At 45.3% G+C, this 12,516-nt stretch overlaps 1 protein-coding gene across 1 annotated transcript in view; it reads left to right on the top strand.

Annotated features, from left to right (window-relative positions):
* Nucleotides 1-4,257, top strand: part of ddr2l (discoidin domain receptor family, member 2, like) — a 48,819-nt gene extending 44,562 nt beyond the window's left edge. Inside the window, 2 exon segments of the mRNA XM_080211921.1 lie at nucleotides 1,300-1,449; nucleotides 2,887-4,257. Coding sequence (XP_080068047.1) covers nucleotides 1,300-1,449; nucleotides 2,887-3,027 — 291 coding nt within the window. The 3' untranslated portion in view covers nucleotides 3,028-4,257.
* Nucleotides 4,258-12,516: the final 8,259 nt, after the last annotated feature.

The following is a 12,516-nucleotide window of genomic DNA, read 5'->3' as shown; positions in this document are numbered from 1 at the left end:
TTATTTGTCATTTATATTCATGATTTGGATGAGAATATAGGGGGCGTGGTTAGTAAGTTTGCAGGTGACACCAAGATTGGTGGCATAGTGGACAGTGAAGAAAGTTATCTCCGATTGCAACGGGATCTTGATCAATTGGGCCAGTGGACTGACAAATGGCAGATGGAGTTTAATTTAAATAAATGTGATGTATTTTGGTAGATTGAACCAGAGCAGGACTTACTCAGTTAATAGTAAGGCGTTGGGGAGAGTTATAGAACAAAGAGATCTAGGGGTACAGGTTCATAGCTGCTTGGAAGTGGAGTCACAGGTGGACAGAGTGGTAAAGAAGGCATTCAGCATGCTTGGTTTCATTGGTCAGAACATTGAATACATGAATTGGGACGTCTTGTTGAAGTTGTACAAGACATTGGTAAGGCCACACTTGGAATACTATGTACAGTTCTGGTCACCCTATTATAGAAAGGATGTGGAAGAGATTTACTAGGGTGCTACTGGGACTTAATGGTTTGAGTTATAAGGAAAGCTGGATAAACTGGGACTTTTTTCTCTGGAGTGTAGGAGGCTGAGGGGTGATCTTATAGAGGTGTGTAAAATAATGAGGGACATAGATCAGCTAGATGGTCGATTATATTTTCCAAAAGTTAGGGTAGTCTAAAACTAGAGGACATAGGTTTAAGGTGATGGGGGAGAGATACAAAAGGTTCCAGAGGAGCAATTTTTTCAGAGGGTGGTGAGTGTCTGGAACAAGCTGCCAGAGGCAGTAGTAGAGGTCTTTTAAAAAGCATTTAGATAGTTACATGGGTAAGATGGGTATAGAGGGATATGGACCAAATGCGGGCAATTGTGATTAGCTTAGGGATTTTAAAAAATGGGGCAGCATGGACAAGTTGGGCCGAAGGGCCTGTTTCCATGCTGTAAACCTCTGACTCCATCCTGGGAATTACAGGGTTATAGAAGTAGGAAATGATGAGGCCGTGGGAGAATTTGAGAAAGTTTGAGGTGTGGACGGACTGGGAGTTAATGTAGGTCAGTGAGCACAGAATGGCTGAATGGGCTTTGATGCAAGGTAGCATATGGACTGCAGAACTTTGGACAAGTTGAAGTTTTATGGAGCATGGATAATGAGAAGCTGGACAGGAGAACATTGGAATAGTTAAATACAGAGTGAAGAAGGGTTTTGGGGTGCGGCGTGCCGGATGTGAGTGTGCGTTTGTGTGGTGGCAAGAGGAGAAAGGTTTATAGGTGATGTCTTGCACAATGTGCGGCTGACACTGAGCCAACTGTGTGTCATTGCAGGGAAAGTTCACCACAGCCAGTGATGTCTGGGCCTTTGGAGTGACAATGTGGGAGATGTTCACCTTCTGTAAGGAACAACCATACTCTCAGCAGTCCGATGAACAGATCATTGAGAATACAGGAGAGTTCTTCCGGAATCAGGGGCGGCAGGTAAGGAAAACGAGGCAGTGTGGTTGCTGGCCTCCTTGTACATGCCTGTCTCTGAAAAAAAGGAAAAAAAGCTTGGATTTTATCTGAGCCTTCCCAAACAGCTTTCCAGCATTAAAGTACTTTTGAAATGTGATCATGTTGCAATGTAGGAAGTGGGGTAACTAGTTACACGATAAGCTCCACAAACACCAGTGCAAAATGACCAGATAATCTAATTTAGCAGTGTTGTTTGAGGGATAGACATAGGCCAGAACATTGGGGAGAATTACTTGGCTCTTGAAAGAATGTAAAAAGTCTGACAACACCAGGTTTTAGTCCAACCTATTTATTTGATAATATACTCACTAGCTTTCGGGGTTACCCCCTTCGTCAGGTGAATGGAGAGTTCTGGCCTCAGACAGAGCATATAAAGCACAGACAGTTTAGAGATTACTGATTAAAATGCGAATCCTTACACCTAACCTGCTGTTCAAGACCTGAAGTGGCTGATAATGTGAGTGGAAGGAGCACTGATCACAGTTTAAAGAGATGTGTATTGTCTCCAGACAGTACAGTAAGTGAGGTTTTGCAAACCCAGGCAAGTCATGGGGGTTACAGATAGTGTGACATGAACCCAAGATCCCTGTTGAGACCGTCCTCATGTGTGCGGAACTTGGCTATCAGTCTCTGCTCAGCGACTCTGCGCTGTCGTGTGTCGTGAAGGCCGCCTTGGAGAATGCTTACCCGAAGGTCAGAGGCTGAATGCCCGTGACCACTGAAGTGTTCGCCAACAGGAAGGGAACAGTCTTGCCTGGTGACTGTCGAGCGATGTTCATTCATCCGTTGTCGTAGCGTCTGCATGGTCTCCCCAATGTACCATGCTTCGGGACATCCTTTCTTGCAACGTATCAGGTAGACAATGTTGGCCGAGTTGCAAGAGTATTTACTCTGTCTGAGGCCAGAACTCTCCATTCACCTGACGAAGGGGGTAACCCCGAAAGCTAGTGAGTATATTATCAAATAAATAGGTTGGACTAAAACCTGGTGTTGTCAGACTTTTTACTGTGTTTACGCCAGTCCAACGCCGGCATACCCACATCTTGAAAGAATGCCATGGGATCTGATACATCTAGTTGATAAGGCAAATAGGGTCTTGGTTTAACTTCTGAGCCAGTAAATGGCATCTCTGACAGTGCAGCATCCCTCAGTTCTGCATTGGTCACCAGATATGCATCATTTCCCCCTCACAGTTATGACTGCAGTTGAGGTTAGTGTAGAGTGGGCCATCATTGTGTCAGGCACAGCAGCTGAGGTTAGTGTAGAGTGGGCCTTCACTGTGTCAGGCACAGCAGCTGAGGTTAGTGTAGAGTGAGCTATCACTGTCAGGAACTGTGAAGCAGGGGATTATGATCCGCTGTGCATTTCTCACCATTCTGTTGTCTCTTCCTCTCTCCACAGATCTATCTGTCCCAGCCAAACGTGTGTCCGAAACGGATCTTTGATTTAATGGTTAGCTGCTGGAGTAGAGACATCAAGGACAGACCTAGCTTTGAGCAGATCCATCACTTCCTCCAACAGCAGTTAGCCCATGCAGCCTAGCATTTACACATTGGGACGGACCTTTGTCTTGCTGATGTGATGGTTGTTACCATCATGCCATGCTTCTGTACGCCAATGAACAACTCAGCCTCTTGGCCTTCCTGCCATCTCTGCTGTAGGATTGGCCCGTGGTGACTGCTCATGTGATGAGTACATTTTCTGCACATTTCCGCCTCATGCCTCTCCAATGACATCAGTTCCTGGCGATCAGGTTGTCCACTAAGCTGTGATGGTCTTCTCTGTGGGGAACCAGTATCAGGCACAGCCAGCGACTGCACAGTGAGGCGGTTTCCAATACTCTGAGAACGCAGGAGAGGCTGGGGGAGCCTGCAGTAGGCCGAGACTTGAATTCCCAGAGACGTGCACAAGGCCAAAGCTTGAATACACAAGACTACTTTTCTTTATCATTCCCTATGGCGATTACAAGCACTGCTTTCTTTGTTTTGTTATTGCTTCCTCACACTGGAGTTACAGAACCAAGTTCAACACTAACAACTGGGCAGAGAAGCCCATAGGGGAGATAGGTGACTTAGCTGTTGCTAGTTACCTACACCTCAGAATGTCAACACTACCCCAGTAACTCTGAGGAGATTTCAGCCGAAAGGAGCGCGTCACTGTGCTGCGGTCACTGTGATTTTTTTAAAAATTTGTACTTTGAATGCAATGGACTGCTTTGCAATGAATAGCGAGCCAGTTCTCCAGGAGCAGAGCGCTGCCTGCGTGAGCTAACTCCCTGACTGACCAACGCTCTGCCCAAATATTTGATGCATATTGCATTTGCACTGATGTCACATTCTATCAGCGCTGGTGGGTTGAGGTGAGGGGTTCTCACAGGCTCCTACTCACTCCAGAATTCCTCCGGTACTTGGAGGGAGCTGCACAGAGAGATTTTTATTAAGGGGGAAAGTGAATAGGAGGTCATAATTTCATTAAGTCCTAGTCCCCAAAAAGTTCCAACAGCCCTGTATATGGATGGGGCAAACACTCTGGAGTCTGGGGTCTGGTGGGAGTGTTCAATACTGAGCTGTCTGATGCAAGGCAGGAGGAAGGGGGGTACGTGTCCAACACAGGAGAGGGGAAGAGATTGAGTGACTGACACAATGGAGCCTGGGAGTAGGGCTGGATGTTTACAGAGGGGAGGAGCCCAAGACTCTGATATGGAGTTGGTTGTGGGGTGTTTTTTTTGAGGGGTACGGGGGGAGGAGTGTTTGCACAACAGGAAGATGTAGGGGCTGGACATTTGTATGGGGGTGGGGGTCAGGTGTCTGTACAGAAGTGTGGGGAGGGGAGTCTGTACAGGAATGCGGTGGGGTGGGGGGGGGGGGGGGGCATGGGGGAGAATTGCACAAAGTGGGCAGTAATGATGGGCCCAGGTAGCCATGGGCATGTGAATGACTGCGGGGGGGGGGCGGTGTTGGACAGGTGTTGGACAGAGGTGAGTTGCTGGAGTTCAGTATTGAGGATGGGATTCAGTGGGGGAGGGAAGGGGCTCAGTGGAGAAGTTTTACCATAGAACCCGTACAGTGCAGAAAGAGGCCATTTGTCCCATCAAGTCTGTACTGACCACAGTCCCACCCAGGCCCCACCCCCATATCCCTACACATTTACCTGCCAATCTTTCTAACCTATGCATCTCAGGACACTAAGGGAGAATTTTAAGCATGGCTAATCAACCGAACCACACATTTTTGGACTGTGGGAGGAAACCAGAGTACCCGGAGGAAACCTATGCAGACGTGAGGAGAATGTGCAAACTCCACACACAGTGACCCAAGTCGGGAATCGAACCCAGGCCCCTGGAGCTGTGAAGCAGCAGTGCTAACCACTGTGCCACCGTGCTGCCCTGTTTGGGTCCAATGTTTGTTGCGGAGGGTGGGGGGGAGGTTGGAGGTGTCTTGTTAAGAAGAGTACTTGGAGTGGGATCTTTGGGGGAGTTTAGCCACTATGATTGAGTTAGAATGAAGTAGTAGGAAGCAGCATATACTGGGTAAGGGGGAGCTTTGGAAATAGGACTGGAATGAACAGAATGTTTATGTTTATTGCCTCTGAGAAATAGCTCACTTTTTCATTGAAATTAATTTTAATCTTTCTAAATGTTAAGCCTCTGAATTTCTCTCTGTATATGGGCCTATTTTAACTCTAGTCTCTCAGACCTGGGGTGTGTTCTCACCTCCCAGTTCTCAGTGAAACATTATGCAGATATGGACTCATTGAGTCACTGTGGAGGAGCCAGTGGCTGTGGGAGCCAATCATGAAGTTTGATCTATTCACTTCAGATTGGTCCAGTGATGTTTGGGGACATTGTCCCCAGCAATGCCAAAAACAATTCTTACAGAATTTTCACTGCCGCTGATCTCTGAATCAAATCAAATTTAGTTTTCATCAAATAAAATTTAATTTTCATCAAATCTGTGTAAGCAGTAACTTTGTTTTCCATTCCGGAATACATCGAGGGATTTTGGAGGCCTCAGCTTGGCTAGCCAAGAATTAAACATTAACCTGCAGGAATCGGTCATGAGTAACCCAGGGGAAATTATTTAGGCGGCGACAAATTGTTTTTCTAAAGGCACATTATTTGAATATTTGGTTGTTACTGGATATAAAGAAAATGTTTGACAGGGGTCATCCAGTTGAAGAGTCTGCCCCACCTTCTCACTCTGAAAGTGAACAATGTTAAATTGGACAGGTGACCAGGAGCAGGAGGATGGGGGATGGTGATGCCATATCCAGGAATATGTCCAAATGGGGTTGTAAGTTCTAATGAGACCATGTCTGCCTAACATTCATCAACACGCTGTCTGAGGTTAGTGACCCTACCTGGATGGTACAGGTCACCCTCATCTCAGAGCCTGAAGGATCCCAAGATGAGGTGGAAGAGAAGCTGGTTGGATGTGTGGGTATATGGCCCTCATGGGGGCTGAATAATGGAACAGTGGTGTGGTACTGACACTGCACCAGAGAGTTTGATTTGCTGTGAACTTTGGTCATCACGCATGAGCATAGTCTCATCAGATTTTACACGCAGGTTTTTTGATTCATTGTATCCATCACAGTTGGTTGATAGAATTATCCAATTTATCCCACTGCTGTGTTCTTTCCACATAGTTGAGCAAAAGTTTCCTTTGCATGTATTTCTCCAATTCCTTTTTAAAGTTGCAGTTTGATATTTACAAGTATTGTATTTGTCATTACCCTGCTTTCTGTCCTTCCCCAGTCCAGCCTCGTTTCACTCGTGAATAGTGTTGAAATATTGTTGTGACTTCTCTTGTTGCTTCCTTACTGTTCTTGAATACTGATGGTCTCTGACTGTTTGGTGGCAAAATGACAGCAACTGGATATCGTGCCTACACAGGTGCAGTGTTACCACTGTGTCCTGTTACCTTGGTTTTGCCAGCAAGATAACCATTTGGGAATTTGCTGAGGTGACAGCCACTGTCCAGGAGAAACAAGATTGGTTCCCAGCATCAACTTTGTTCCTTTGCTGTTGATTCCATGCCCTTCCCAGGTTATCTGCACAACATGGAATATTGGCTTACTGTTTGATCATCACCTGAGCTTCAAGCACGTCCTTGACCAATAGAATAGGACCATAGAAGCCTTTCAGTGCGGAAAGAGGACATTGGGCCCATTGAGTCTGCACCAACATTTAAAGAATATTTTACCCAGGCTCACTCTGCTGTCCTATCCCTGTAACTCTATGCATTTACCACGACTATCTTGACACTAATGGGCAATCCACCTAAACTGCTCATCTTTGGACTGAGGGGGGGAAACACATGCAGACATGGAGAATGAGCAAATTTCAGACAGTCACCCAAGGCCAGAAATGAATCTAGGTCTCTGGCATTGAGGAAACAGTACTAACTACTATGCCACCCTATTATATCCATCAGCAACAACATGCGTCTCTCTGCTCATCTCTACTACCTCCATCTCAACCTAATGCCCCATTTTACTTCAATGCTACACCCCTATTTCACCCGAACACCTATTCTTCCATGCCCCCACCCCCGGCCACTCTCATTAGACAACCAGAGTTGGTAAGAGATGGGCATATTTTAAGCAATTAGAGATCTTACGATAAACAGGATTCTGGTGGAGAATCTGCTCCCCTCCAACATCATCTGGTTCTGATGATAGGTTATGGGTCTGAAATAACTTGAGACTAGCGTGAACTATCCTGCTCTTTGACAAAATATCATAGGATTTTCTTTCCATCCACCTGGGGAGGTTTAATGTCTCATCTGAACAGCACCTCTGACCAGCCAGCACCTCCTCTGGAGTGTTTGGCTGGATTATATGCTCAATCCAAGAGTGATAGGGAGAACTAGGTGTCATTGGTGTACATCTGGAACTATTATCACTACCTTGTTGCATCTTTCTGAAATTTGTCTGTAAAGAGCCAGCATAGATCTAGCAGGCTGAATGGCCTTCAGTGTTTGTATCATCCCCTCAGGACCTTCAGACAAACCAACCAAACACAATGTTTGCAAATGGTGGAAACCTGAAATAAAAGCAAATTCTGCTGGAAATACTCAGCATGATCAGCAGCATTTGAGAGAAACAGAGGTAGCATTTCAAGTTGGTGACCTTAATTAGTCTGATCACTCTGAGATTTCCCTTTCCCCATTTCAATTTTACCCCACTAAATCTCCTTACCCATCACAGTCACTCATCGGTTTCCTCTCCCTTGCTTTCACTGGACACGACACTTTGCCCAAGCTCAATCTCCAGTACTCCCTGGCTGTGCCCTGCCTCAATTGGTGGCATGGTGGTGGGTGCACTGGTAATGTCACTTTTAACCCAGAGGCCAAAGCTCTGGAGACTTGAGTTCAAATCCCACGTGACAGCTAATGGAATCGTAAGTTAAATTAATAAATCAGGAGTATAAAGCTAGTCTCAGTAATGCTCACCATGAAACTGCCACCAATTGTCATTAAAAACCCATCAGTTTCACCAGTATCCTTTGGGGAAGGAAATTGGTCACATGTGACTCCAGATGATACTGATTCCTCACTGCCTTCTGCGACGGCCTAGCAAGCCACTCAAGTCAAAGGCGTTTGCAGCAATGCCCGTAACTCATCAAGACTCGAGAATAAAATGGAAGTAGGAAATTCCAAGGTCATCCTACTGTTAAATACTCTTAGACTCCTGTTCACTGCCGCTTCCCCCGAAGAGTGGGGGAGTTGGGGGGAGTGGGGGCGGGGTAAATCACTATACTGCTGGTCTAGTAACAATGCAGAGAGGACACTGAGATGGCACTGAGATACTGACCTGGTTTAACAGTAAAGTGCTAGTTGGCACTGGTCTTGTGATGTTGAGCAGGGACAGTGAGAGTGATAGTGACCCGGAGCGATAGTGACGAGGACTTATTGATAGTGACGACCCAGATGACCATGAGTTCAGGGCGGAGACGATAGTCACCACCCACCCCCCCCTCCGGGGCCGGACATTATTCCCAAAGCTCCCTGATTCACAGTAATAGAGTGGCTGCTAATACCGAGGTAAGAGAAATCTGAGATGGATAGTTCACGCTAGTCTCAAGTTATTTCAGAGTGAGAAATCATAAATGCCCGGGAGCATAGACCCGGGATTGTAAGTATCCGGGGAAAATAAACTCCAGCGTTAGAAGTAAACCGGTAACAATGGCTAGAGTTATAAACACCTGGGAGAGTTGATGTTTCGGATATAATACCCGGGAAAAGAGGAGCTAGGTTTATAAACACCCGGGAGACTATGAGTGCGCAGGTGGTAAAAGTCTGGGAAATAATGTGATATCCAGATTTCTAAATGGAACAATATAATATCAGGATTCTAAATATCTTGGATATTTAGAACATGTCTGGTTATAAATACCTGGATGAATATGAGCCTGAGAGATTATAATCCCGGAGAGTCTAAGGAACCTGAATGGTGAGTGGAATGTCTTTAATATCTGAGTGAGCAGAGCTTTGACTGAGTTAGTTCCAACAGGACAGGGAGAAAGTCAACAGGTGGAGAACAAGAGCATTTCCAGAAAGGTAAAGAGTGAGCAAGATGAGGTGAGGTGCGAGAAGAAATGGGTTCACAAATTCCTCCCAAAAATAGGAAAATAATTAAAGAATAGTTACAAATGGCAGTACTTAAAAACTGAAAAAATACTAAAAACTTATTTGAATACCAGAACAACAGTTCCCCCACTCTGGTGCACAATAAGTACGCGCTAATAATAGCACATTCCGGTAGTTTCAGGGCATGATGGGTAAATGAATAAATTTAGGGAAAAATAAAAGTGGAAAGACTGTCGTTGGGGATTGGAGGCACAATAATGATGCAAAAAGCCAGGTTTTGTTGATATCAAAGAAGGTTCAAGGATAAAGAGCAGCATCGGTCTGTTTCTGCGGAATAAAATTCTTTCTAATCCATGAGGATATGAAGAGACCTTAATGTACAGAGCACAATTTCCAAATGTGTGGGTGATGTAAAATATGAAGTAGTGTGACACTGACAGATTGGTAGAATGGGGTGGCCTTGTGGCAGAGGAAATTTAACATAGAGAAGTTTAAGTAGGGCAGCATGGTAGCACAGTGGTTAGCACTGCTGCTTCACAGCTCCAGGGACCTGGATTCCATTCCCAGCTTGGGTCACTGTCTGTGTGGAGTTTGCTTGTTCTCCCCCATGTCTGTGTGGGCTTCCTCCCACAGTCCAAAGATGTGGGGGTTAAGTTGATTGGTCATGCTAAAAATTGCCCCTTAGAGTCCTGAGATGCATAGGTTAGTGGGGATTAGCAGGTAAATATGTAGGGATATGGGGCTAGGGATTGTGGTCGGTGCAGACTCAATGGCCTCTTTTTGCACTGTAGGGATTCTATGATAATCTATTTTGTTAGGAAGAACATGGACAAGCAATATAAAAGATATAAGTCTAAATGGGATGCAAGAGCAAAGGAACCTGGGCATTTATGTGCACAAATCATTGAAGGTGTCAGCACAGGTTGAGAGAGTGGTTAATAAAGCACATGGCAGGAGGGATAATGGCCTAGTGGTACTTTCACTAGAATATTAATCCAGAAACTCAGCTAAAGTTCTGGGGACCTGGGTTCAAATCCTGCCACGGCAGATGGTAAAATTTGAATTGAATTTTTAAAATCTGGGATTAAGAATCTACTGATGACCATGAACCCATTGTCAATTGTCCAAAATACACATCTAGTTCACTAATGTCCTTTAGGGAAGGAAATCTATTGTCCTTACCTGGTCTGGCCTACATATGAGTCCAGAGCCACAGCAATGTGGTTGACTATCAACTGCCCTCCAAGGGCAATTAGGGATGGGCAATAAATGCTGGGAGCCATCAGTGCCTATGTCCATTGAATGAATAAAAAAAGTCCTGCGTTTTATCAATAGGGACATAATGGTACAAATACAAGGAACCTACGTTAAACCTGGCACAAAGGAAGATGATTGTGGTGATTGGAAGTCAATCATTTCAGTACCAGAACATCACTGCAGGAGTTCCTCAGGATAGTGCCCTAGGCCCAACCATCTTCAGCTGCTTCATCAATTACCTTCCTTTCATCCTAAGATCAGAAGTGTGGATGTTCACTGATGACTGCACAGAGTTTAGCATCATTTGTGACTCCTCAGATACTGAAACAGTCTGTGTCCAAATGCAACAATAGCTGGACAATATCCAGGTTTGGGCTGACAAGTGGCAAGTAGCATTCTCAATACACCAGAGCCTGACAATAACCATCTCCAACAAGAGAGAATCTAACAATCGCCCCTTAACATTCAATTGCATTAACTTTGTTGAATCTCCCACTATCAACATACTGAAGATGCCATTGACGAGAAACTGTACTGGATTAGTCATATAAATACTGTGGCTATACAACAGGTTGAAGGCTAGGAATCCTGCAGTGAGTAACACACCTCCTGACTCCCCAAAGCCTGTCTACCATCTACAAAATGTACCTCAGGAATGTGATGTAATACTGTCCCTTTGCCTGGATAAGTCCAGATCCAATAACACTCAAGAAGCTCAACACCATCTAGGACAAATCAGGCCACTTTAACTGGTACCCCTTCCACAAAAATTCAATCCCTCCACCATCAATGAACAGTGGCAGCCATGTATACCATCTACAAGATGCACTCAGGAACTTACAAGATTCCTTAGGTAGCGCCTTCCAAATCCATGATCACTACCATCTAGAAGAACAAAGGCAGCAGATACCTGGAAATGCCACCACTTGGATGTTCCCCAACCAAGTCACACCATTCTTATTCTTACATATCACCGTTCCTTCACTGTCTCTGGGTCAATGTACTGGATATCCATCCCTAACAGCACTGCGGGTCTACCTCACGGACTGCAGCAGTTCAAGAATGCAGTTCACTACCACCTTCTCAAGGCATTGGCAATAAATGCTGGCCAGCCAGCAATGCCCACATTCCATAGATGAATAAAAAAGGAGAAGATAAGGAGTGAAGAACACATGATATACAATGTCAATCACAAGGAAAGCATAGATGCCATCAGTCACATATAATCGTAGATTAGATGAAATAACTCACAAGAGAGACAGCCCATTGACTGAGAATGAACAATGACGACAAAGTCATTGTCAAGAAATGCATGGCACATCAAGAGCAAATGCCAAGTCAGCACAAAGAACCATTGATTAATCAAGAATTTCCTCCACATTTTTGCTCCAAAAATCACATTTGATCTCTTTCATGTCTGTGGCATTGATTTCATTGTCATCAACTTTACTCAATTTTGGCAGGTCCAATGGGATGAAGGAGTACAATATCAAGGGTAGGACTCTTAGCAGTGTAGAGGAGCAGACGGACCTTGGGGTCAGGTCCATAGGACTCTTAAATTGGCCTCACAGGTGGAGGATGTGGTCAAGAAGGTATATGGTGTACTGGCCTTCATTAATCAAGGGATTGAGTTTAGGAGTCGGGAGACAATGCTGCAACTTTATAAGACCCTTGTCAGACCCCACTTGGAGTACTGTGCGCAGTTCTGGTCGCCTCACTACAAGAAGGATGTGGAAGCTATTGAAAGGGTACAGAGGAGATTTACAAGGATGTTGCCTGGATTGGGTGGCATGCCTTATGAGGATAGGTTGAGGGAGCTAGGTCTTTTCTCCCTGGAGAGATGAAGGTTGAGAGGCGACCTGATAGAGGTTTATAAGATGTTGAGAGGTATAGATAGGGTGAATTCTCAGAGCTATTTCCCAGGGCTGAAATGGTCGCTACAGAAGGACACAGGTTTAAGGTGCTGGGGAGCAGGTACAGAAGAGATGTTAGGGGTACGTTTTTCACTCAGAGGGTGGTGAGTGAGTGGAATCGGCTGCCGTCGGTGGTGGTGGAGGCAAACTCGTTGGGGTCTTTTAAGAGACTTCTGGATGAGTACATGGGATTTAATGGGATTGAGGGTTATAGATAGGCCTGGTAGGTAGGGATATGATCGGCGCAACTTGTGGGCCGAAGGCCCTGT

This window comes from Carcharhinus amblyrhynchos, chromosome 25 (genome assembly GCF_965287045.1).
Source record: "Carcharhinus amblyrhynchos chromosome 25, sCarAmb.v2.hapA, whole genome shotgun sequence".
Lineage (NCBI taxonomy): Eukaryota > Metazoa > Chordata > Chondrichthyes > Carcharhiniformes > Carcharhinidae > Carcharhinus > Carcharhinus amblyrhynchos.
The sequence above is the reverse complement of the archived record's forward strand: the minus strand, read 5'-3'. Positions and strand labels throughout refer to the sequence as shown.